Below are 25,889 nucleotides of genomic sequence, written 5' to 3'. Positions count from 1 at the left end.
CTACCCAGCATCCCGACAGCCTTCTCTGTAGGAAGCTTCTCTCTCCAGGGGCCTCCCATCCCATCCGTGCCGGCTGGGCCCTTCTCCCGGGTCCCTGGAGCCCCCCCCCTCCAGGCCCCCAGAGGCCCCCCCACCCCCCCCCGGCTCCTGCCCATCAACCGTCGGGACCGCCACATCTCCACCGTGAGTGCCTGGCCTCTCCCAGCACGAGTCTCCTCTCCTCGAGCCTGGCGGATCCACCTCCGACCTGTCACTTCCATTGTCCTTGGCAGAGGGACTGCAGGCTGGGCCTTCTCGGGAGGGGCCAGGGGGGCAGGGTTGGGGTGAGCGCTCCCTGTGTGCCCGCTCCTAAGCCCCTCCGGCAGACCCTCTGGGCCCAGGGGTCACACTGAGACAGGGCTGAGGCTGCTCAGGGGGTGTCCCATGCATGGCTGCAGGAGGCTTCTGACACCAGGGTGCCTTGGCCTTGCAGAGGGACTGCCTGTCCCCATGGACCTTGGGCCACTCTTGGCCTCCCTCAGCCATTCCTGCGGAATTGGCCCTGGTCCCGGTCAGTGACCTGAGCCGGCCCGTCAGGTAGCAGGCCCAGCAGCATCCCGTTCAGTGTGCATTTGCTATCGAGACTCTATGTCGGGGACAGGTTTGTGTCACAGTCACATGTAAAGACAGTGTTGGGCTAAAGAACCATTCGCATGCATGTCTCTCCCTGAGTGTGTCATTGGTGCCTGGTTGCGAGGCCGCTGTGGCTCGTGACTTGTCTTATGCTTAGCGCCCTGCCAGCAGCTCTGTGAAGCTGGGGCTGCAATGACTGATGGAAGCTCAGAGAGGTTAGGGGCTATGCTCAAAGACACACAGCTAGAGATTGGCTGAGTCAGGATGGGAACATTCTTACGTGTGTGTGTGTGTGTGTGTGTGTGTGTGTGTGTGTAGAGATAAAGCCAAGAAACAACCAAAATGAAATCAGTGGAGTTTGGTGGATTGACTCGGTGGTCAGTCTCATAACAACGTTTTCTGCATGGCAGGTGCAATGGCAGCCCTGTTGGCGTCCGTGGGCATGTCCTGATGGACCACCTGCACTCGGCTGCATCGGACAGACAGAGGGCTTCCTGGCTCTTTGACCCACCTGGGCCGGCAGAGGAGCGCTGGTCAATACCACCTGGGGACTTGCTGCCTCTTCCCCTCAGCTCTCCAGCCCCACGATCCAATCGGAGAAGGTCAGTCCTTGTTTTAGACAGTCCAGCCCTCCCTGCCTTCCAGTTTCCTGGCCCAGCAACAACCTGCTCTGCCACTAGAAGTCCTGTTTTTTCTCTGAGGCTTTTCCAGGGCAAATTCACCCACCCAGGTGCTGCACTGGGCCGGGCCGGCCCTGGAACGTGGTTTCCCATCTGCAGCCTGTGGGAGGACCCACGTGCCCCAGGGCCTCTCTGCTCCAAGGGTCTCTCTCCTCTCGGCACAGTCTGTGGACCCCACAAGCACCCCGTCCCGCCTCACCATGTGTTCTGCCACCACTAGCTTCCTGGGGCCGCAGGCCCGGCAGGAAGAGGAGGCCGTGGGTGTGATTGATCCAAGCCGCCCGTGCCTCCCACTGTGACGTTGCTCTGAAGGAGCACACGCTTCCTGCAGGCTGGAAACGCAGAGGGAATTCTGCCGAGCAGGGCGTGGAGGGGCTGGGTGAGAGAGGAGGGGCGGCTCCCAGAGTCGTGGGCAGTGGGAGTCCCTGCAGTGTCCATGTGACACATTTTCAACTTGGTCTCAGCACAGCCCGCTCTGTGCCCTGGGTCCTCAGCTGGGGAGCAGAAGGAGCCAGGTGTGCCAGGCCCGTGACAGGCACTCATCCTCAGACCGAGGGCTCACTGCCCAAATGTGTGTGTGGCTGAAGCCTGGGGTCAGGGGCGGGGGGACAGGCACGGCTCTGGGAATTAAGGGCAGACCTGCCCCCTCTGGGTGCCCCACAGGTGGGCGCTGGGATGAAGGCTGGGGGCGGAGGTCTGAACAAGGGCCAGAGGTGGGAGAGGGGGGTCTGAGCCTTCTCTGGTGTCTGGTACATTTGGCCCAAGCCGAGCATCCCCCCACCCTGCCGCCTCACTAAGGTGCAGGGGGCAAGGAGTCCCCATGCATTCCACTGGCACCCCTGGTGCTGCACAGGGAGCTAAAGGGAGGAGCAAATGCCAGAACTGGGCCCAGCAGGTCACAGATGGACCTGCTGAGAGAGAAGGCCCTGGGGCTCAGCGTGGACCCCTGATCTCCTGTCACACAGTGGGCACTGAGACCTGGGCAGGGAGGGGCTGGCATTCTGACGTCCGAGGCCTTGGGAGGGGGCCCGACCAGGGCCCGGTCTGCTGGAGCTGGAGGCGGCTCCCCCCGAGCAGGTGAAAACATAGCAGCTGGACAGCGAGGTCAGAGGTCGTCTGCTCCTGGGCCCTCATGCTGCCTGGCCGTGAGGCCCTCTGCCTGCCCGCTAGGGCTCTGCCGCACAAAGGGTTTGGAAAGGGCCTAGGTGGGGGCTGTTGGCCTCCAGAGGGCTTGGCCCCTGGCCCCCGCCCTCAGAGGTCAGCGGGAGCTGAACTCTGTCTGTCCAGCTCTGGCTGTTCTGAGCCGGCTGCCTGGCTGACCTGTGACGGGCGCCAGCTCCCCAGCTCCCCAGCTCCCCAGCCCCCCGGGGCCTCAGTGACAGGGCCTGAGAGCCAGTGGGGGCAAGTGCCGAGAATGGGGGGGTAGACACCCTTTCAGGCCTCCAGTGAGCCACTGGGTCCAGGTCCTGAGGGTGGTCGCAGGAGGTGGCTGGGGGAGACATGTTCTGGGGAGCTAGGAAGGCCCCCCCGCCCCACGCCAGGAACTGGCTCCGTGTTAGGAAGGGGGGTGCTGCAGACCCCCACGCCAGGTGGCTGCTGGTTCGGGGCTGTGCGTGGAGCTGCCCAGGAACCTGGCCCACGGCTACCTTTTGCTACTCCACCCCCCACCCCAACTCTCTGGCCACCCCAGTCCCCCACTCCCAGCACACAGGATGGCCAGCCCCTTCCCCCGAGCATCTGTCGCATGGCACTGCCTGGCGGGGCCCTGCCAGGGTCCAGGTCTGCAGTCCAGGCAGCACTGGTAGCCTCTTTGCAAACTCAAATGTTATTCCTTAATTTAACTGGCACTTCCGCAGTACCAAGTGGGGCCAGGCCCTGTGCCAGGCGCTCCTGGGCTGCGGCTCCCTTTGCGGCCTCAAGGTCCCAGCTTGGCCCCTTCTCCAGTGGTGGGCTGGAAGGGGGGCTCCTGACTCCTGCCTGGTGAGGTGGGGGGGCCGCCTGCCACAGCGGTTCTGAGCGGGGAGGGGGCTGTGCCTGCTGGCAGCTCGGGGCCCCACTCAGGCACAAGGAGATGCCTGCCCAGCTGGAGACTTCTGGGCTCCTAGTGAGAGACCCCACGGGTGGGCGGGCAGGGTAGGGCCTGGGCAGTGGGGACCTGAGCAGGGTAGGGCCTGGGCAGTGGGGACCTGGGCAGTGCGGGCCTGGGCAGTGGGGGCTAAAGCTGGTTTGGGCGCAGGACAGAGGGTTTGTACAGCTCTCTCTGGCTCTGAGGAGACACCTGTGGGGGTTGAGGCTGTATGCAGCAGTGGGGCAGGGGAATCGCTCTGAGGGGTCACTGGAGCTAGGCAGTGGGGACGCAATGAGGGGACAGAGCCCAGCCAGACATCTCGCCCACCATCAGTCTGGCTGCCTTTATGAGGCACCTACTGTGTGTCTGGCCCTTCTATGAAGCACCTACCGTGTGCCTGGCCCTTCTGTGAAGCACCTACTGTGTGCCTGGCCCTTCTGTGAAGCACCTACTGTGTGCCTGGCCCTTCTGTGAAGCACCTACTGTGTGCCTGGACCTTAGCTGTCTCATCTTCATCAGCCCGTCCCCCACCCCCTTCCAGAGGCACTCTGTTCCTGCTGCACAGACGGGAGGAGGCAGGAGGTGCAGGCCAGGCCCCCCCCCACCCCCCACCCCCCGCCCAAGATTGGGAGACCTTCATGTCCGGTGGACACTGGCCTGGGAGACTGGCCTCCATGGCCGAGCCCAAGCCCTCCAGGTGCCATCCTACCCCCTGGCTCCAGAGGGCGCCGATGGGGGAGGGGGGGCACGGGCAGAGGAGGTGGGCGCCCCTGGCAGCCTCCCAGCCCCCACGCCGTTCCCCCAGCAGATGCTCCCAGCACCCACTGGACACCGAGGACCCCAACAAGGAAGCCCAATTTGGAGACAAAGGCCGGACGCTGGGGACAAATACTCATGGCGATTGTCGGCGGGAGCGGCCAGGCGGCCAGGCGAGGCCCACAAAGGGGCGGGGGCGGGGCCGGGAATGGGCCTGGGCTGCACTTGCCACCGTTGCCCGGGCGACGGCCCTCTCCGGGAGAGGTCTGCTGGGCCATTGTCCGGGGCACACAGGACGTGTCATACACCAGATGGCCGTGTGCTGTGGAAGTCAGTTACGGGGCGGAGTGAAGGAATGCGGCCGCACGGAGGGCCGGGGCGCCATCTGTTCCCTCAGACCGCGGGCACCGGCGGGCGTTGCGCGGCCGGCCGGCCGGCCCAGCCTCCACCGCGGCTTTAATTAGCTAATTCCATAATTGGGCTTTATTTCAGGTAAATTGCATTTCACACCCGAGAGGGCTGCAATGGCCCGTCCAGGAGTGACGCGCTCGGGGCACTTTGCGCGCCGTCGATAATACGCACAACAAAGCGGCGCTGGGTGCAGGGGCCGCGCCCGGCCCAGATGGGCGGCCCGCAAGCGGGAGCGGGCGCAGCGCGGGCTGGGGGCCGGCGGGCAGCGGCGGGGTGGGGGCTGCGCGGAGGGCCCGCGCTCCAGCCAGCCGCCTCCTGGGGTTTCCACAAATATTTACTCAACAAGGAAACAACAGCTTTTGCCTTTCCAGTAATTGTTGCCTGTGGCCCTCCCCCCCCCCGGGGGTGCGGGCTGGGGAGGCCCCGGGCCCTCCCTGCCCACCCCTCCCTCCTTGAAGGGTCCTGCGGCCTGGGAGGGGGGGGGGCTTGTCTCATGGGGAGCTACCCAGAGAGCTTGCTGCAGGAGGGGGCTTGGCTCCAGCAGATGGCGAGGGGACCAGAACATCCAGCAAAGATACCAGTGAGCGCAAAGGCTCAGAGGGCGGGCTGGAGTCGGGGACAGGGACAGCCAGCCTGCACGTGCTCCCGGGTCACTGGGGCCACCCTACCCCCAACACCCCAAGGCCAGTGGGTTGGGGTTTCTGGCCACCTCCCCTGGCCGGGGTGGGTGCAGACACGGTGAGGGCGCGGCAGTGTTGAGAGGTGGGCAGCGGCCCCATGGAGGCCAAGCCGCCCCAAAGACAGGTGCTCGCTCCCCCAGGAGCGGACACAAGAGCGGCACAGTCGACCTTGTGACTCCACGTTTATTAGGGAAAACCTGCGCGAGTAAGACTCACAATCACACCGTGAAATTCATGACAACACAGATTCCAAATCACCACAAATTATTCTGATTTCGGCGAGACATCGTGCCCAGGAGGCGACGGGTCCGGCTAGAGACGCGGACACCCCTCTGCTCCCTGCGGCTCGCTCGGCGGCGTCTGGCTGGGGAGGGGCCGGTCAGTGCATCCATAGCGCTGCTTGGACCAGGCGGGGGTGGGCGGTGGGGGTGGCTGGAGGCGGGGCCGCAGGCAGAGCGGGCTTGGGTCACCCTCCTCTTTTCTCCGGAATGGGTGGGAGCAGCTGCCAGACCAAGGTGGGGGGCCCAAGTACCCTCATTCCATGGGGGGGATGGTCCACCCCCAGTGACGAGCTCTGGGGACAGTGGTGGCCTGTCCCTCTGGGCGGAAGCTGTGGCCTCAGGAGCAGCCCCTCCACAGCTCCTGGCCTGCGCCAACATCTCTGCAGAGCGATGGAGCTGGGCCTGGGCCTGGGTCCTCTGAACGGGACTTGATTGTGCGCGTCCTTTATTTGGCAAGGGCTGGGCCTGCCCTGCCCTGCCTGCCACCTCCCTGGGTCCAACTGGGCCCTGGATTTGAGGCTGAGGGTGGGGTCCCCACAGACCCTGTCCGGGCCAGTCCTTTGTCCCCGCTCAGGGAGGCTCCCTGGGGGCTGCACCCAGCTGGGCTGCTTCCTGGCCGGACATGGGACAAACCCAATGCCCAGGATGGCCGGCCTGACCCCTACCCTGTGTCCCGGGGATCATGCAAGCAACGTGGGGGGGCCACCGCCTCAGAGGGCCCCTGCCTGGCCAAATTCTAGTACCCGCTGGCTGGGAACGGGAGGTCTTGGTGGGCCCCCCAGCCCAGGCTTGAGAGCCGCGAGGCCCACTGGGTGTCCAGGGCCTCGGAGAGCTGGGCTGCTCTCTCAGGCCTTCGAGCTGAGGTGGCTGAGCCCTGGTGGTGCCCCCACTGAGTGGGCAGTGGGGTGGGCCTCCCCCCCCCCAGGCCTGGGCCCCAAGCCCCCATCAGGAGCCCTCCTCGGGGCCCCTGCCGGGCACGGTCAGCTGTTCGTAGGTGGGCAGCGCGTTGCCGGGCAGGAAGAGCTCGGGGTTGATGGAGCCGCCGCTGCAGGGCTGGACCACCTGGGCCCCGCCCCCGCCGGGGACCCGGCTGCCCGGGGCGCCTCCGCGGTGCAGGGAGAGCAGCTGCTGCAGCATGTCCGTGATGAGCTCCAGCCTCTGGTCCAGCTGCGTCACCTGCGGGGACAGGAGCAGAGGTGAGCCAGGCGGTGGGGGTGGCCCAGGTGTGCAGATGGCCTCAGGGCCTGGGCTCTTTGAGGGCAGGGGAGGGGGCGGGCCTCGGTCACGCCTGAATGTGTGTCCGTGGGTGTCCTGGCCCCGTGTGTGTGTGTGTGTGTGTGTGTGTGTGTGTACACGGCCACATGTGCATGGAGGGAGCCTGGCTTGGCAGTTCTCACCTGGGCCTGGAGGCCAGCAGGTGGAAGGGCTCGAGGTCGCAGGGCAGGGCCCCTCCTCCGCCTGCCTCAGGGTGCTCCTGTTATCCCTGGCACTGCCACCTTTCCAGCCAGATCTGGACCAACCTCGGGGCTAGCCAGGGCCACAGGCCCCCCACGCCTTTCCCGAAGGCCTTTCTGGCGCTGAGCCCCGGGGTTACCCACCACGGATGTGGCGGAGGCCCCATGAAACTGGAGGGGAGGTGGAGGCAGGACGGACCTGGGGCAGCCGGGGCTGAGAGGGGAGCCCAGGGCTGGGAAGAGGACTCCAGGGCCCGAGCGCGGGGACAAGGTGCAGCCGAGGTGGCTCCCCAGGGTCTCCGTCAGATAATAACACCCTCTTTGGGTACCTGGAACACAGGAAAGTCCAGAAATCGTGGGGGAGGGGGAGGAGGTGGCCAGATTGTCACCAGTAAGGGCAAGGCTGCAGGAAGCCAAGCTGCTTCAGGGGAAAGTGTAGCTTGGGGTGAAGCCCGGGGGGCTGAGACGATGTCAGCGCTGGGCTGGGGCCAGTGGCCGGCAGAGCTGGCTGGGGCCGGCCGGTCCCTTGGTCACACCTGTTTTCTGAGGCGTGTGCTCTGGGCCGCCCTAGGCCAGCGTGTCCCTGGACCCATCTGGGCCCCAGGCTGGCCGTGCATCCCGCCCCCAGGACCGGACGGAGCAGGCTGGCCGGGCGGACTGGCACTGGACAAGACGCTGTGTGGTGAAGGGGCCACAGATCCTGTGGAGCTGGGTACCCGGAGGACCCAGGTTTCCGAGGTGAGCGGGCATCCCCCAGCCCTCCCTCCACGCTGGACACGGCGTCAGAGGGGAAGCGGGGCTGGTGGATGGGGATGAAATGAGAGGAGGGGTCTCTCCTGAGTCGGGGTGGGGGGGGGGTGGTGCGTGTCCTTTAACCTGAGACGCCACAGCGGGGGGCGGCAGGATGGGGGCTGGAACGTGGAGTGCCTGTCCCAGCAGTGCCTGTCAGGACGGCTGCCTGTGAGGTGGGGCCTGTGCCCTTCCCCAGAGGAGGAGGCCCTGGTGACCTGCCCCCCCACTCGGCCTTGCCTGGGGGCGGCTGCAGCACGGAGGCTGGCACTGTCTCCTGGGCTCTGCCAGGTTCCAAGGCTCGCCTCTGCCACCGCAGACTGTGCGGGGTCTGTGACATAAGCCCCACGGCCTGCCAGGGGGCGGGGCAGCTGCGTGTCTGAGGCCCCATCACCCCGACCAGGGCCCTGACCTATTTTCCCAGACGCGTGATAGGGAGCTTAGGCTCTGGCAGAAGGCGTGCAGAGCTTCTCTGGTTTGACCAGGGTGCGCCCGGGCCCCTCACTCAGCTCCCCACCCCTGTGCTCCCCCAGGCACCTGCCTGACACCCCAGTTCCACCGTCCCCTGAGACCACCCTGCAGACACAGGCCCCGAGGCCCCAGGAGAAGGGTCTCATTTGGGGGCTTTGGCTGGGACCCCTGCAGTCCCCCTACCCAGGTTCCACGAGGAGGCCATGAGGGCTGAAGCAGAGGCTCCTGGGAGGGGGCGCAGCAGGGGGACCAAGCGGAGCTTAGAGGCCGGGCGAGTGCGGGGAGAGGCAGCGTGGGGTGGGGGGGGGGGATGGCCCACTGTCACACCCAAGTCCATCCGTTTCCTTGGGCCAAGACCCCTGGGCCCCTCAGTCCCACTGCCCACCTCCGCCTGGGGGCACCCATGGGAGACCTCGCACGCCAGCCTGCACAAGCCTTGCACGCGGCTGGTCTGGGCGAGGCTTCGGGTTGCTTCACTGGCAGGCCCCGGCCTGAGTATCGATGGGTTTGGCATCAATTAAAGCACCAAATACATTACAGAAGGAAAATTTGTGGTTTGATACATTTTCACTTTACGGCCCCCCAACATCTGTAGAAGGCCCAGGAAGGGCCAGTGGAGGAGCCGCTCTGGGGCCTTCTTGGGACAAAAGGAAGTGGAAGAAAGGCTGGGGTTCAGGAAGGGCTGGGGGGCCCGGCCGGGCTGGAGAAGGGCGGACCCCGGGGGGCTGACGGTCTCGGGAGAGGGAGCCGGCCCTAGGGTGCTTCTGCAGCTGCCCTGGCCCTGCCCTGGTTCCAAGGCCGCCTCGGTCCCCTTGACGGCTGCTCACGGCAGACAGGGCTCTGAGGGGCTCTGCGGGTCCTTGGTCCCAGGGGACGTGCTCTCATGAGCCAGACTGCTGCAGGGGGCGGGGGCTGGGGGCGAGCTAGGATCTGGGCCAGAATCCCAGAGCTGGCGCGAAGCCTGGGCCTTGCGCTGCCTCCTGCTTCTCACAGAGGAGGGGGCAGGTCTGGGGAGGAGACCCGTGGCACGGCTGACGGACCAGAGAGGAAACGGGGAGGCCGCCGCCTGAACCGGACTCCTGCCCAAGGCTCCCGGGCTCTCACTCATCCCCCTGGGTCTTTCTGGCTGCCCACAGGGCCCCTGTGGGCTCTTGTGACCCCCTGTGGGTCCTCCTGCCTGCCTCGTCCCAAGTCTGGTGGCAGGGCTCACCTCCCTCACTCTGTGGCACGGGGATCGTGGGTGGGCTGACCTTGGTGCCACCCCCCCCCACCCCCCCCGGGCTGCCTGCTTGCTTACCAGGCTCCCTGAGCGTGCCCTGCACTGTCCAGCCCCCACGAGGGCCGTGTGCGGGCCTCTGCCCGGCACACATGGGCCTCCACCATTCTCAGCGGCTGATCGCGTCACCCGAGTGTGAACCGGGGTCAGGCTGGTCTGGGAGGCCCAGTCAGACCCCCCCGCTGAGACCTGGCCAACGTGCTGCTCTGCCTTGGCTTTGGTTTCTGGGCCCAGGAGTCCTGGCCCCGCCTTGGCAGGCTGACTGCAGGATCGGGCAGGACAGGGACGGCCCGGGTGGGACTCTGGGAGTGTGACGCGCACCTGCCACGCTTCCCTGGAGAGGCGGTCCTTGCGTGGCCTCCCCTCGGGCCCTACCCCCCACCCCCACCCCCGCCAACCCAGGCACAGGGCGCCTTTATCTGCCTCGTGTTTGATGGTGACGCCCAGCAAGCCCTTCTCTTGGCTGGAGGGAGCAGCCTGAGCCCAATCCCAGCTGCGCAGAAGACGCCCGACTGGGCAGGTGCCCAGGGGAGGCACCGCCACCCTCCGGGGAGGGCAGGGCCTGCTCTGGGGACCAGGATGGCGTGCCCCAGGAGCCGCTGGGGGACGTCGGTTTTGGGGATCTTGGATCTTGTCATGATTTGCAATTTGATGGTGACGAAAAGGGCAAGGCCAACAAAAGCTTCCTTGTTCCCTGCCTCGACTCACCAAATTCATAGCCGTAGGACAACTCACGGCCCTCGGAGGAGAAAAAAAGCAATTAGAAAAACAGCCAGTGAGAGCGCCCCGGGCGGCTGGTGATCAAACCCCAGGCGACGGGGTTCCTGTTTGATGTGGTTATGAATTTGTTTTCAAAAGAAAATCCTGAAAAAGAGTCTTTCAAGGGAAATTTTTGCAGAACCTGCTCGGCCTTGATCCCAGCTCTGGATCTGCTGACGGCCCTGGCCACACCGGCCAAGGTCGGGCCGCAGAGGGGGGGGACACTCAGGCCTGGGGCTCCTGTTGGTGGGGGGGAGCCCCTGACCTGGGGGGGCACCTCACGGTGTCCCAGGGTCCTTGGGGGTTAACGTCGACAGGGGACGCGGGCCCTTCTTTGGGTCACAGGGCAGATGTCATCTGTCCTGGACCACGGTCATGGGGCCATTCTCGGGGTGATGCTCAGAGCATTTGATACGAGGCAGCGAGCTGGATGCCGGCCCTGGTGCCAAGCTGGGCTGCAGGGAGTTGGGGGCTCCGGGTGTGTGAGAGGTGCGGAGCCCCAGGGAGCCCCGCCCAAGCACACGCTGGGCACAGGCACAGGGACACAGCTGTGACTATCAGCGCATCTGTGCATAGGTCCCCTGTGCTCTGCCACTCCCGCAACGGGGCTCTTCTCCCCCTGCCCCCCGCTTCACAGACAGCAGGGAGGAGTGGGAGCTCGGAGCCAGGGCAGGGGTGTTGGGGGGCTGCCACTGGCCTCTCTCCGGCTCTGCCCTGCCACAGGCTGTGGCACCTGCACGGCCCAGCCCTGCCCAGCTCACAGGCCCCTGCCCTCCTCTGTTCCTGAGCCCATCGGAGTGAGGCCCTGAGTCCCTAGATGAGGCCTGGAGGGACCAGGTGGGGCCCCATCCTGGCCAGCGGGGGAGCTCAGGGCAGAAACCCACCTTCCCTGTCCAGGGCCCCAGCCACACCTCAAAGTCCTCTGGTGGGCAGCCCATCATCCTGCCACCCCTCCCCAAGGTTCGGTTTGCCAGAAACCCCCAGCACGGGGGCAGGACACGGGCTCTGATGAGTGAATTCTGATTGGTGGATAGACGAGTCCGAGTCCACCCCAGTTAAAGAGTCCAGCCGAGAGATGGCCACCCCTGCCCACAGCTGGCCACGGCCTGGAGCTTCTGGGTCCCCCACCTCCACAGAGGCCATTTCTTGTCCCACGCCTGGCTCTGGCCCTCACCCTGCAAGCTGTTGTCTGGTCAGGGAGGGGAGTGTGTGGGGGGGGGTCACAGTGACCTATGGCCTTCGCCCCTATACCCTCCAGCGCACACAGGTGATGCTGAACCCGGGCTGCATCCCCGAGCCTGCCAGCCTCGACCCCTTCTCCTCTGACTGTGACTGGAGGAGAGCCACCCTGATGTGACAGCTGGACACACCCGAGACCCACATGCTTGACCCCGCAGGGCCCTAGGCCTGAACACAGACGCCGAAGCCACGATTTTCCTCTCTCTCAGCGCCCACGTCTTCCTCTGCCAGGGCCTCAGCTCAGCCAAAGGCTCCCATCTCAGCATCAGACTCCCCATTCTGTGAGCAGAATCGGGGAGCCCCCCGTCTGCCCCTCCATGGCCTCCAGCCCAGGCCAGACGGCCAGCGTCTTATGATAGGACAACTGCAGTAGCCTGCCAGCCAGCCCTTCCCCTGCAGCAAGCTTCTATGCACGGGTCCTTTCAAAGCGCAGACCAGGCCACCTCGCTGCCCTACTCACACCCTCCTGAGCACCCATCTCACCCCCAGGAGAGGCCCGGGTCCCTCCTGTGGCCCCCAGACCGTCCCGCTGTGTTTTCTGGCCTCCCCTTCTTCGACCCTCCTCACACCCTCCGCTCAAGGCTGCTCCGCTGGCCCTCAGACTTGGCGGCACGTGCCCGTCTCAGGGCCTTTCCCCGCCGGCCGCTCTCCTGCCTGCCTCAGTCAGTCCCACCCTCAGGTCTCACCAAAAGCAGGGATCTGAGACCACCTCCCTCCTGGGCCACGGCCCTGGCCATGCCCCCACCGCTCTGATTGCCCCTAAGGCCCCTGGCGAGCGGTTGTGTGCGCTGGCTCTCCCACTAGAATCAGGCGCCTTCTCCTCCCCGTGAACTCGCTGGCACACAGAGCGCCCGTTACTGTTTGTGGAATGAATACGGGGGGTGCTCCATGCCCTGAGCCTCGACGCCAGGGCCCCCAGGGAACCCTCCTGCCGAGGGGGAGGCGGTGGGGTGCGGGATCCCCGTCCGCCCAGGAGCTCCCTGCCTGCTGGGCAGCCTGGCCCCGGCCCCTGAGCACACGCGGGGCCTGCGGGCCCTGCCCCCCGGCACGGCCCGCCTACTCGGGGCTCGGGTGGCCCTTCCCCCACAGCGAGAACTTGGGAATAACACCCATAAATCACCCTTGCGTTAGAGCCCGTGGGGCTGGACCGTCTCAGAGCTGGGTATGAGTGGAAATAGATCACAGTGCTTCATAATGTTGTAATTTATGGCAGGAGACGGTGTAATTGTGTTTATGACTTTGTTTTAGTGCTTTAGCTCTTGGAGCAAAATCAACCGTGTTTCTAGCTGCCGAGGTTTTACTGCCAGTCCGCAGGGCGGCCGGTCTGCGAGCTCTCTGTCCTGCACCGGGCGGCGCACCCAACCCGCCCGGGAGATGGCCTCCGTGCCCGGCCCGCGGCCGCCGGGGCTGCGCCGTGTGCACACTGAGGGGCTGCGGGAGGCCCCGGGCGAGGACGCGTTTGGGGCGTGCATGCGCATGTGAGCCGCACGGCAGCGGGACTGGGTCCGTGGGGAGGACCTGGGCACACGGACAGGCTGCCTGGCTCATGCCCGTCTCTGCTGCTTCCCGGTTAGGTGCCCTTGGGCACATCCCTCGGTCCGCCTGGACCCCGGTTCCCCATCCATGTGGGGGGAACGCTGGCAGACGCGCCATCGGGAGGATGCTGCAAGCACTGAATGAATTAATGTGCTTGGCGTTTGGCAAACTCCGATTAAGTCTCCCGCTGATGGGTATCGTCTGTCATTACCATGAGGGCGGGCCCGAGTTGCACGTGGGCAGAGCGGCCTGAGGGCCCGTCGGTGGGTGTGGTGTGCGTGTGCATGCGCGTGCGTGTGTGTAGATGTGAGTGCACACACACGAGTACCAGGGCTTTACAAGGGCAGGGAGATGGGGCCAGAAGGCACGAGCCACCTGGGCACAGTGGGGTAGTTTCCTGCCCCTTCCACCAAATCGCTTTCTGAGCTGCCAAATCGTGCCAGCCCAGCTGCCTGACGTCTGGGCCTTTGTATGGGCTGTGGAGGTGAGCACCCGTCCACTGGGTGGTGATGCAGCTGGGAGGGGGCAGCTCCAGGGGTGAGGGCACCCCAGTCAGCACAGGGGCTCTGTTAGGTGCTGGGCACACTCTCCCAACTGGGAGGTGGGTGCCACCAGCTCTGGGACCCGTGGTTGGCAACACACCAGCGGTTCTGTCTGTTTTCAGGGTCCTCTGCCCAGGTGGAGACCAGGCAGGGGCTGAGCCTTGGCCAGAGGAGGTGGGCGATGGGGCCCCCCTTGTGCCTTGGCCCCCAGGACTGGTGCATTGGCTGGACAGCATGAAACAGCCAAGGTGGGCCACCCTCATCCCTAGAGACGTCTAGGGCCCTGCCAGCTGGGGGCTGGTCCTTGCTTCCCGAGAGAGTGCATTTTGCTTCCCGAGAGAGTTCTACCTGCCCGCCGACGCCTGGGGTCTGCCAGGGACCATTGGCAGTGCCCCGTGCCAGGCTGACCACAAGGGGGGGGGGCGGGTCTCAGGGTCATTATCACAAGCCACACCCATCAATTCCTGTGTTCAACAGCCGGGCCGGTCTCGCCCCCCTCCACACCCAGCTCGCAGCCCCCCATCTGCTGGCACCATCTCCACACAGACGCCCTCAACGCCACGCCCCAGCTCGCGCTCTGCCTGGAGCTCCAGGACCTTGTCTTCACCGGATGCAGTCCTGACAGCATCTTGGCACACACGGCAGGTCCCAAGGAGAACTGACTTGCCCTGAGCCGTGCCCCACCCCATCCTCCCATCTCAGAAGGGGGTGCCAACACCCATACAGAAAGCACTGCATCCCCCTGCAACCCCCGTCCCCATGTCCTGCCCGCTCTCTAGGGCCCCCTCTGAATCCAACCCCCTTGGACACCCCCGTCTAGGCCAGTGGCATCCCAGGCCGGACGTCACCACTGCCTGGCTTGTCTGCTCCCTCCTGTTTGCTCTGGGCAGCAGCCAGGGCGAACAGCTTCCCTCTTCGGGGTTGCTGGTGCACCCAGAGTGAGGTCTCATCCTCTGCGGCCCTGAATCCCACGGCCACCTCGCAGCGCCCTCCGCCCCCTGCAGACCCAGAGCACGCGTCCCTCTTGCTCCTGCACCACGGCCCTTGCACCTGCCACTTCCTCTGCCCGGAAGACTGTCCCCGCCACCATGTAAAGCCACAGCTCAAGTGTTCAGAGGAGCCTTCCCTTCCACCAGCGGAAAGGTCCTGAGGCCAGGCCTCAGACCACGCTGTCACTGTCGTGTCCCCCCAGGGGTCTCCCAGAGCCGGGCGCACAGCAGGGGCTCAGTACATACATGTGGGATAAATAGAGCAGGTCACCGACATTTGCTGGGTCAGTAAATGAGGCTGCTGCCGTCTCTGGGGGCCCTGGTACCAGGGTGGGGGCAGAGGCCCCCCCCCCAAGCCCACTGCCCTTGCCTCCCCAGAGTGGGAGCTGGCCAGGCCTTTTCATTGTCATTGATTTGGAAGGGCTCTTTATATATTAAAGAAATTTGTCCTTTGACACAGACGTCAGAAATGTTTCCTCCCAGGGTGCTACTGCTCTCATGAATTGGTTTCTCACAATTATGGTTGTAATTTTTCTTGCCATACAGAAGCCTTATTTATTTTCTTCACTTTTGGACGTAGTCAGAGTTATGTGTCTTTGCCTTTTGGGCTTCTGGGTTTTGTGCCTGCTTGGAGTGGCTTTCCCCATTCCAGGACAGGAATTTTTTTTTTTTTTTCTTGGACTTCTTAGATTTGGATTTTACCTTTAAATCTTGGAATGGTGTGGAACTGATTTTGAGACGCAGACCTGTTTTCAGCAACCAGCCTATGGATCCATCACATTTCACTCAAGGATGTGCCTTTTCCCCGTGGAACTAGAACCTCCTTTTTGTGCATAAGCTTTGTCGTCTACACCCAACCTGTTTACTTATGGCGGCCTTACAACATGCTTGGCTAGCAGGTGGCAGGGCTGCTCTTTCTGGAGAGGAAGGGCTTTGGCGGCTCCATCCAGGGCGTCCAGCAGGGGAGGTGGCCAGGGGAACGTGGACCAGCTCGCCCAGATAACCTCAGGGACCTCCGCCCTTGGCCCCCCATCTAAGACGCCGCACTCCTCTGCTCAGAACCTGGAGAGCCCCGCCTCTGAGCGCTGAACCAAAGTGAAGTCTTGGAGAGGCAGGGGTGCCACGTGCTCCAGGCTGCTCCAGCGGGAGGCCTCCTCTCTGCCAGCTCCCAGCCCTTCCCTTCACCCCCGCGGCCAGAACATCCTCCTGGATCCTCTCACGGCTCCTACCCTCAGTGCGTCCGCGTTTCTGCTCGACTTGCCCCCCCGCGAGTCCTCCCCGGGCTGCGCATTAAGTGCTGCCGTCTGCCCTGCCGACGCCTGCGCTCCATCCGAGTTCTTTGCCTCTGCAGATGGCACTGGTTCACTGATGATACTTCTCGTCTCATGCCGCGCCTCCCCCACTCAGGAGGCAAGCCCGCGGGGGCTCTGCGTGTGCCGCGTTTACCCATGTGCGCTGTCCATGCTCCTGGACCCTTAGCCACCTCCTCCCTGCCCCTGCATCCCTGCCGGGGCCACACTGGTGCCCAGAGTTATCCACCATCACTGCCACGTGGTGCCCGCTGAGGCCGCCCTGCGTGGACTTCGGGATGGAAGGCGCGTGGCTCAGAGCTGGCGGAGGGGGTCAGGGGTGCTCAGGAGCCCCCAGGGGGGGCACATGGCCCACCCCCGGGGTGCACATGAACTTCCTCATTTGCCCCTGCTGGAAGGGGGCCTGGGCAGTGGGGACCAGGGGACACAGAGGCGGGGGAGCTGCTCTCACCAACCCAGTGGGGGGCGGGGAGACCCTGGCCCAGGACGGGCAGGGCTTGGGTCTCCCAACCGGCTGGCCAGCCCCTAGCTGGGGCCTGGGCGGGCGGGGGTGGGGGGCGCGTCCTGCCAGCAGAGGCCCAGTGGGGCGGCTGCCCATCTGGCCCACATTGGGCAGCCCCAGGCTGGCCGACTCAGCCGCCCTGCTCGGGGCCGGGCGAGTGGGAATGCAGGGCAGGCTGGAAAAAGGCGCTGGAAGCCGAGAGGCCGTGTTTGTGTTGGCGGCGGGTGGACGCCCTGCGTTTGCTTCTCACCTCCCCCTCCCGCGCTGCCCCTCTGACGAGCCTCGAAGTCCCGGAAGCCAGGGGGACGCCGGGCAGAACACTTTGTACCGGGAGCCAGCGAGCGCTCGGCCGCCGCCGCCAAAGCCTGGCCCGGGGAAGGCAGGCGGCTGGGCGACACGCACGCAGCCCAGCGATGGCGGGCAGGTGGGCAGGGGCTGCCCAGCAGCTCCGTCGTCATTGTCCCATCTGCCTCTGGCTGATGCTAACCCAGCCTGGCTGCCCCCTGAGCCCCCCCACCCTGGGGCCCGAGGCCAGGATGTGGGCAGTTTAGGAGCCCTGCCCCCCGGGCCGCCCAGCAGTGCCCCTCCAGGTGGCTTGTCCTCCCTGGAGCCCTCCAGAGCCAGCAGGCCTCTCTCTGTCCTCACCTCCCATCCTTGCCCTGGTGATACCCCTGCAGGCCACCCGACCACTCTCAGGACAAAGACACAGCCCTGCCTCGGCCAGAGGGCCCCTTACGGTCTGGGCCCTGTGTCCCAGCTCGGCCGCTGCCCCTTCCTGCTCTGCACTGGCTTCCATCCGTGTCCTGGTTGTGCTGTAACTGTCTCTGCCTCAGGGCCTTTGCACCAGCCGGCCCACTTTCTCGAACCTTCCAGTGCTCTCCCAAGCCAGCAGACAGGTCTCATTCTTCAGGCCCCAAAGCAAGGGTCTCCTCCTGAGAAGCACCCCTTTTCCTCCCTGCTGGTTTGCCAGCCATTAACTCCCCGCTCTGCCCCTTCCAGCCACTTTGGTCTGCCTGGGCACCGCTTGCACCACCTGCTTCTTAAATGTCCACCTCCCTGAAAGCGGGGACGCTGCTGGGCCGTTCATGACCCCTCACTGGCTGGGGGACTCTGGGCCTCCGTCACCTCCCTAGCAGGGGCAATGAGTCTGTGCTGCAGCTCGAAATGGAGATACCTGTGTAGGTGGTTGAGGTGTCTGGGGGCCTTGGGGAAGAAGGAGCCCCCCTGTGTGTCCCCCCCCCTCGTCTCCCAGCACCTCCCCGCTGCCTCTGACCACGTGCCTGTCCACACAGCCTGGCGTGGCTTCTCTCTGGCCACCCTGGGCTGTTCCCGCTCAATCCAGGACTGTGCCCACTCTACTGACACCTGCACAGCTTCCCAGGCGGCCCCCTGACTGCACAGGCCCCAGAGTTTCTTTTCTGCGACCACCAGGGCCTGCTGACCCCAAGCCCACCCGCCTCCAGGAGAGCGCCTGCCTGCCCCCGACCTGACACCACGCTCTGCCCAGCCGGAGGCCTCGCTCGTCCATCAGCCCCTTTACAAGGGTTTGCACGATTTAAGGAGATGGAAGCTTTTCGAAAACATTCTCCCTAAAAAGTAAAAGCGTTTCACAGAAACACCCCCTTTTTCCCGGCCCATCCCGCTCGGGGCCCCCTCCCAGGTAACTGGCTGGCGAGCTGCTGTTTACCCCTCCAGCCCTTTCAAAACACGAGCTCCCGCACGCAGCCCAGGACCCGTCGTGGCGGGCTCAGCATACACGTTAGCCGGAGATGCTGGGCTCGCTGGCTCGCTGGCTCGCTGTCACTCAGCTCAGGTTTGGCGACCGCCCGTGTGGGAACCTGTCCACGGAGCCCGCTCCTCAGGGTGGCAGGGCGGCAAGACTTTCCACGGGAAAACGCCACGCTGTCCGTGTCCGTCCGTGGACGGCGCGGCTGACTGCTCCGCAGGCAACCCCGGGGTGGGGGCACTGCTCAGGAGTGGGCTTCGTGGCAGTAGCTGCTGCGGAGGTGGCAGTGGCAAGGCTGGCCCCACAGGGCCCTTCCGCGTGGCTGCCCAGCGGGCGGGCTCCCTGAGAGCGGGAGCCGCCCCCACCCCCCGCCCTGACCTGGAGGAGGGACCCATCCCTGGCCTGTCCTCCTGTCCTCCGGGTGCACCCAGGCGCTCAGCCTGCTCCCTCTCCCCAAATCCCCGCGCCCAGCCCGCTGGACGGCTCTCCCAGCAGGCCCGCCTCGCCAGTTCTCCTACCCCGACAGCAAAACAAACCCACCCAGCCCTCTCTCAACACTGCCACCACTGCCCATCTCTCCTTGGAGGCGTCGTGCCCTGTTCTCTGGGCCTCAGCCAGGCTGTGCCACGTCCAGTGCGTCACACAGACCTCCCACGAGGGCCTCCCCTGGGCTATGACCCTGCGGCCCAGCAGCAAACACTGCCTGGCTCCCTCCTGCCACTACTTCTGTCAACGCTGGGGTCCCCTGTCCTCTCTGGCCAGGGGATGGGATGCCTCGGCTTGGCTCTGGGTGCTTTTCTTTGCTCGGCGCCCCTTGGGGACCTGGTCCAGCTTGTGGCCTCACATCTGGCCACACGGACGCCTCCAGCCCAGACCCAGGATGCCATCCGGCTGCCCTCCGGCTGCCTGTCCGGGGCTTCCCGGGGCATCTGGAGGGCAAAGTGTCCTTCCCGGGCCTTAGTCTCTCTTCAACCCGCGCCTCTCGCCATTCCCGGCTCAGCCACGAGGTCAGGCCAGACACCGTGCGGTCACCCCCCAGACGCACACACCCTCTTCCTTCTCTCACCTCTCTCATCTGATCCGGCCACAAAGGCACCCGGCACGGCTGAGGCTGGAGACCTTCGGGGCCCGGCCATTCCATCCAGAATCCGAGGGATCCTCCCACCCCTTCAGCCACCGCCCGGGGCCGGGTCAGAGCAGCCCCCTCCCTGCGCCAGTGCTGCTTCGGTCTCCCATGGGTTCTCCCAGGGCCACTCTTGGGCCTCGGAGTGGGGGCATTCGAATGGGCTCCTCATGCCCTCAGCGTCAAGGCCAGGGTCACTGCAGGGGCCCCGTGGCCGGCGTGATCTGGCCAGGTCCTCCCTGCCGCCCCAGCCCGGGGGGCCTTCTGTCCAGGTCCCAAACTGCCACGGGCTCTGTGCACCTGCCTGCCTCTATGAGGCGGCTCCTCCGTACGAGCTTCACGCTGCCTCCTCTAAGTGTTCGCGCAGGTGCCCCCACTCAGGGCCCGCCCGGGTACTCTTTCTGCAAAGACACACCTGCCCTGCACCCCTGGGACACTCAGCTCCTTGAAGGTGGGGCTTCTGTCTTGTCACGTCGCAGCTGCTGGCCCAGCGCCTGGCACACAATGGCGCTCGGGAAACGTGCACAGAATGAGTGGGTGACCTCCACTGGGGGCCAGGGCTGTCCAGGTCAGCCCCAGGGAGGGCGGCCAGAAGAGGGGCCGAGCAGCTCGGCCTGTGTGCGCGCGTGAGCACAGGCAGAGTTCCATCAGAGCTGGGCTGGGCCCACACTGGGGAGTGGGTGAAACCTGGGGGCTGTCACAGGGAGCAGAATCCAGGGGCTGGAAGAGCTGGGGTACAGGCTGGCCCCCGAGCCTAGGGGGCCATGTCTGCCTGCCCTCCAGGTGCCGGGGTGACCGGTCTCCCTGCCTTTCCTGCCTCCGTCCTGGCCTGGAAACAGCAGCCCCATGACTCAGCGGGCCAGGGCCGGGCTGCAGCTGCAGCTGGCCCAGACAGGCGGGCAGCCCCCTGGCCCCCCGGGCCCCCCAGGCCCACACCCAGGACAGGCCGTCCTGCCCCCACCCCCACTTCTGGCTCCTGCTCTTAGGACAGAATTCTCTGAGTTAGCTTCCCTGAGGCTGGAACCAGGTTGGAGTCTGGGCCGGGGGGCTCTGGGCTGGGGGTCCCAGACCCTGAAATCTGGAGCCCAGCCCCTTTCCTGGCACCTGGACCTCGTGGGGAAGGCGACAGAGAAGGCCCCAGTGGCGAGGCCGGAGCGCCCTTCCTGGAACCTGCCTTCCTGGGGAAGCCGCAGGGACTTCCGCACCCCCCCCCAACCCCCAGCACCAAGCCCTGCACCCTGCCTGGCTCTGGAGGCCCGGCCTGGGGCTTGGTGGGCCCTCCCCGCCCGTGGATGTGACAGCGCCCTGCCAGGCCTGTTCTCTCCTGGCTTAAGGGGCCCACAAGCCCTGAGCCAGGAGCCCCTCAACCCCATCGGCGACCCACTGCTCGCACAGTCTCAGGCCGGGGACCGCTGTCCCCCACAGGAGGCCCAGCCCAGACTCTCCACGCTGGGGGAGCCGGAGCAGACGCCGAAGAAGAGGCCCCCGCAGGCGCGGGCTGGGACGGGATGGAGGGAGGTGGACACAGACGCCCAGGCCTGGCGTGTCTCTGGCCCCGCGGTCCCCGTCCTCTTTGCCCCCCGCGCTGGCCTTGGTGCTCCCTTTCCTGGCAGTTCAAGGGCCAGCACCCCTCCCGCCTTCCTGTGTGCTGCTCACCTCCCCCCGTGGAGCCCCTGACCCTCCACGGCCCAGCTCGGCTCCCAGGTCCCTGGGTCATGACCCAGACACATGGGCATGTGGCCCTGGAGGCCTGGGCTGTCACCCAGCTATGTAGGGGCACAGTATGGGGGGGGGCACCTCTTCCCGGGGCCCTGGCAGAGCTCCCTGTGGCCAAGAGGACGTGCCTGCACCTCCGCCCCCACCCTGAGGCCGGCCGGCCGGCCGCCCGCCCGCCCGGGAAGCGGGTGAGGAGGTGGGAGCAGGTGGGGCAGGAAGTTGCTGGGGCTCCAGGCCAGGTCCGAGGGCTCCAGCCCCATCTGGACATATTTGGCAGGTCTCGCTACCCCAGCTCCCCCTTCCCCAGTGCCCTGGCTCACCTTCCCCACTGCTGCCTGTGGCCCCGCCCCGGCCAGCGGCCCCCATCCTGCCGCGGGACTGCCAGGTCCCCGGCCCGGGGCCCAACCACCTGCGAACGTGGGACCTGGCCTTCCGTCGCCTGCTCTGCGGCTGAGACAGGGCTGCATGAGGACACTCCAGGAGGCGGAGGCCAGTCAGGCCCGTGTCCTCCCCACAGGGGGTGTGGCCCTTGGGCACGTTCGGTCATGGACAGGGTACAGGGTGCTGTGACCATGGTGGCAGATGCCAAGGGTAGACCTGGAGCATGGCGGCCACACCCAGTGCCCACCCTGCGGCTCAGGTGACTCACTGATCTGAGGCCTTCAGAGAAACCCTGGGGGGCAGGGTACAAATTCTGAGGGCTCCAGGGTCCTGGGGGAGAAGCTGGGGGGCTGGGCCTTGGAGGGGGGCTGGCTTTCAGCCTCTTCCTCCCCGCCCCCAGCCTGGGTGGGAGAGGCTGCAGGGCAGGGCGGGGCCACCTGGAAGGAGACGGGGGTCTCCGGACACGATGCACCCTCAGCCTGGTTCCCTGGGGCTCCAGGGGCCCCTTTAGTGCTGGCACCTGGGGCAGCGGCTGCAGCTCTGGAGCCCTCAGGTCTCTAACCTGCCAGCGTCCATGGAAGCCCCTTGGCTTCCCTGCCGTTAGGGGAACGGGCCCCTCCCAGGGCTTCTGCAGCAGTCTCGGCTGCATCCGCGTCTCAGGGGTGTCCCCTGCACCCCTGGCTAAGGGCTCCCTCCTAACCACTGAGGCCCAGCATCTGTCCTGGAAACTCCTGATCCCTGGCTGGTCCGGACGGTTCCAGCCCCTGGTCTGGCCGGCAGGTCTTCTGCCCGTGGCCGGCCTGCACACCCCAGGAGTAGCCAGCCTCCACCAGCAAGAGTTTGCAGGGGGACCCTTTGGGTGAGAGGGTGTGGGACCAGGTCAAAGGCGATGCCCCTCCCCAGCAGGGGATCTGCCTGCTCCCCCCACTCCATCTCCAAAGCCCCAGATCCTGGCCAGGCTGTCTGTGGTGCCCCTTGCTGTCCTGCTGCTGCACTCTGGCGCCCACCTCAGTCCTGTGACCTGCGACCTCAGGGATTCCCCAGCCCTGACCCCTAGTAGGTGGCCTAGTGGCCAGGGTGCTGGAGGGGCCGGGGTGGGGTGACCTCTGGGGTGGGTCAGAGGTCTGAGGGCTCTGGGAGTGGCAGGAGCTCCCAGGAGGGCCCACAATGCTCGGAAGCGTGGGGAGGCCTCCACCCGGGAAGGAGGCCCCAGGCTGGCGGGGGGCCCACCTGGCCTGGGCTGACCTGCAGGCTGATGAGAGATTCAGCCCGTCCCCCGGCTCCTGCCCACCTTCCTGCTCCTGGGGCCCAGAGGAAGCACTCCTGGGGACACTGGGCCTGGGTGGGGGCGGGGGGCGGGGCCCCGGGCTGACCGGACTGGGTGTGGTCTGCAGACTTCTGGGAAGATCTGGGCCGCCCGCTGCCACAGCCTGTAGGGTCCCCATGAGTGCCTGGATCAGGCCTTGGAGACCATCCCTGGTACCTCTGGGATCACAGCTCCGGGGGCCCCACCCAGGCAGGAAGCCAGGCCCTCTGGCAACCAGAGTTAAAGAGGGAAAGGGGAGGGCCCACCAGCGGGCCCTTCGCTGCTGCCCCATCTCACATGGCCCCAGCCCCCGGCCACCCAGAGGCCTCCTGTCCGGGGGCCAGGCAGTCCCGTCTGCACCCGCGGCATGAGGACACACCTGGCCTGCCTCCCTCCTGCTCTCCTGCTCCTCCCAAACCTGGCGGCGCACCCCCACTTCTGGCTGCCCATCTCCACCCGCCAGGGCACCATCAGACCTCCCCATTCTCCCCTCCATTCTGGAGTTTTCTTAGCATCGGCAAACCCACCTGAGAGCTCCCGTGGGGCTATAGCTTTTATCCCCAGTTCCTGACCCAGAGGCAACCCCCCACCCTCTCCACTGTCTCTTGGCTTTCTTGGTATTTCTTTTTCATCTTCTGAGGGCCCCACCTGTGGCACATGGAAGTTCCCAGGCTAGGAGTCAAATTGAGCTGCAGCTGCCAGGACACACCACCGCCACAGCAACACCAACACCAGATCTGAGCCACATCTGTGACCTACACCACAGCTCACGGCCACGCCAGAGCCTTAACCCACTGAGCAGGGCCAGGGATCGAACCCGCCTCCTCATGGACTCTGGTCGGGTTTGTTACTGCTGAACCACAATGGAAACTCCTACCTTGGCATTTCTAAACCACATACTTGTATGGCTAGTCCTTGCTTTTGAAATTTTAGACACTGTTGCGTGACTGCCTAACGTGGAGGACGAGAGGTCACGATTTCGTCTTCGCAGCTCCCGCTTCCTGCCACCCCACCCTCTCAGTAGAGTGAGACTGCCATTCTAGGCTGAATAAATATTTACTGTTTGCATTTCATGTAAACACTGAGCAACTTTATATCACTTAAATATATTATATAACTTCAGCCTATTATCTTGATCACAGAAATGCTGTTTCCAGCCAAGTCATGTGACCTTCTATTATAACTTTCTGTTTTCCCTGGAGTTAAAAATTGCCTTTGTGTTCTGCTTAGTTTTCAATGCCCCACACTTGTTCATTCTTGAACTCTCTTCCAGAATTGTAAAGCTTCTATTTATCCTGCTGAGAATGCCAGCAATCTATCCCTCTTACTGTTTTTTCCTTCTGAAAGTTTCTTCCTAGGCCCCTAGAAGGATGAGTAACTCCTGCTGAATAGTTTTAATGTTAGACTTTCTTTCCCCGTTGTCTTGGGTGTGTCCTTGGCCTCTCTTTCTTTGGGGCTGGGGGTGCTGGATCCCCCTGGTTCTTAGACACTGTGTTTCTCTGTCTTGGTTTTCTCCTCCTTGTGCTGGAGCACATCCTCCAATAACTTTCTGAGAAAAGGTATGCCGTTGGTAAAACTTTTGACTGTGCCCGTCTGAAAATGTCTTCAATGTACTCTCAGACTTGAGTTTGACTGGGTTTGGAATCCTGATGGAAAATAATTTCCTTTTGGTGCTGCGGACAGTGAAGCAAACAGAGGGCAGGGTGCTGGTGCTTTTGCCCTGGGTGCTCCTGTGCACTGGGACACCGTGGGTGGCAAAATTCCCTCTGGATTCGGCTGCCACCACTGTCATTTTCTCAGCCACAACTGGGACCAAGCCCCTGGCTCTGAATGAGTCCATCGTCTCCTTGCTGGCTGCTCTCTTTACCCACCCCGCCCCCACCCCCACCCCCACCCCCACAGGCCCACCTCAGCCTACACACACTCAGGAAGCCGTACATCGGAGCTTGGCGCCCGTGGGCTTAGAGCCGAAAACCCACCTACGGTTTCTGATGGAGGAAAATTAAATCTGAACTCCTTATGGGGGCTGCCAGGCCCCAATCAGGCCCCTACCAGAACCCACCGTCACCTCACCCCACTCATCCAAGCCCCGCTGCCCTGGCGGCAGCTGTCCCCTGACACGCAAGGCTCTCTCACCCCAGGACCTCAGGACCGATGCTCCCTGCCCACAGCTGCACTTATAATAAAGGTTTGTTGAGCGGCTTAGTGAACCGGCGAGTGAGTGAATGGTTCCCCTCCCTCCCCCAAACCAGAAGCACAGGGACTGTCAAAGGCCCAGGGGGTGAGGGGTGGGGGGCAGGAGCGGCTGAGCGTGGCTTGGGCGGCCCTTCCTCTGGCCCTGGATGTCGGTCCAGCTCGTGCCCAGCCTCGTTGGCTTTCTGCTTCCGTATCACTTCTTGGAGACTCCCCGGCCCACCTACCACTCTGCTCACTGACCCCCCACCAGCTTCTTCCCCCTGGTCTCTGCTGTCCCACCACCTGTGCCCCACACCCCGCAGCTTGCCGGCTTTGCGTCCTCCCCTCCCCAGACTGAGCTTCCTGAGGAAGGGGCCTGTGTGCACCCCCACCTCCCTTCCCCGCCCAGCACTTGGGGCCACTCCTGGTCCAGGTCGGGGCTCGAGTCAAGGGATCCGGGTGGAGGCAGTGCTGGGCCCCGGGGTGAGGGGTGCCTGGGGAGCCCCACTCCTCTGCCTCCCTCTCTGCCCCCGCCCAGACCCACAGGGGCCGGGCTAGGCGGGCTGGGCATCCCCCCCCCCCCCACCTCCCCATGTGCCCTGGAGCCCTGTCCCCGCCAGCTGCAGATCCGCCGGGTGAGAGCTGCGGGAGGGCGGCCGCGGGGGTGGGGGAAGGGCTCGGGGCCCGGCCTGGCGCGCGCCCTCCAACCAGCCGTCCTCCGAGTTTCCGCGACTGTCTGTGCGTAACCGCACGGCGGTTTCCATCGGCACTGCCAAGTGGCGGCTGCCGGGCCTGGCCTCTGGTTCTGATCCCCGACAAGCCTGCGCTCTGCCAGGCAACCCGGGAAGCGGGGGAGCCTGGCGGGGTGTGTGTGTGTGTGTGTGTGTGTGTGTGTGGCGGGGTGTGTGTGTGTGTGTGTGTGTGTGTGTGTGTGTGCGCGCGCGCGCGCAAAGGGTTAAGCTGCCCTCCACCGCCCCGTCTCAATTTCTTCATTTCTCAAAGGCCGGGCCCTCTCTCTTTCCAAGTCACAGCTGACGTGAAATGTAGCCTTAAAATGCAGCTGACATGAAAAACAATAGCGCTCCCTCGGAGAGGTTCTGCTGCGGG

General features: G+C 64.9%; 1 protein-coding gene across 1 annotated transcript in view; it reads right to left on the bottom strand.

The window, feature by feature from the left end:
* Positions 1 to 5,373: 5,373 nt before the first annotated feature.
* Positions 5,374 to 25,889, bottom strand: part of KCNQ1 (potassium voltage-gated channel subfamily Q member 1) — a 314,470-nt gene continuing 293,954 nt past the window's right edge. Inside the window, exon 16 of the mRNA XM_047774975.1 lies at positions 5,374 to 6,664. Within this exon, the coding sequence (XP_047630931.1) occupies positions 6,434 to 6,664 (231 nt within the window). The 3' untranslated portion in view covers positions 5,374 to 6,433. The remainder of the gene's footprint in view (positions 6,665 to 25,889) is intronic.

This window comes from Phacochoerus africanus, chromosome 4 (assembly GCF_016906955.1).
Source record: "Phacochoerus africanus isolate WHEZ1 chromosome 4, ROS_Pafr_v1, whole genome shotgun sequence".
Classification (NCBI taxonomy): Eukaryota; Metazoa; Chordata; class Mammalia; order Artiodactyla; family Suidae; genus Phacochoerus; species Phacochoerus africanus.
Note: the sequence above shows the minus strand (reverse complement) of the source record. Positions and strands in the feature narration are given on the sequence as shown.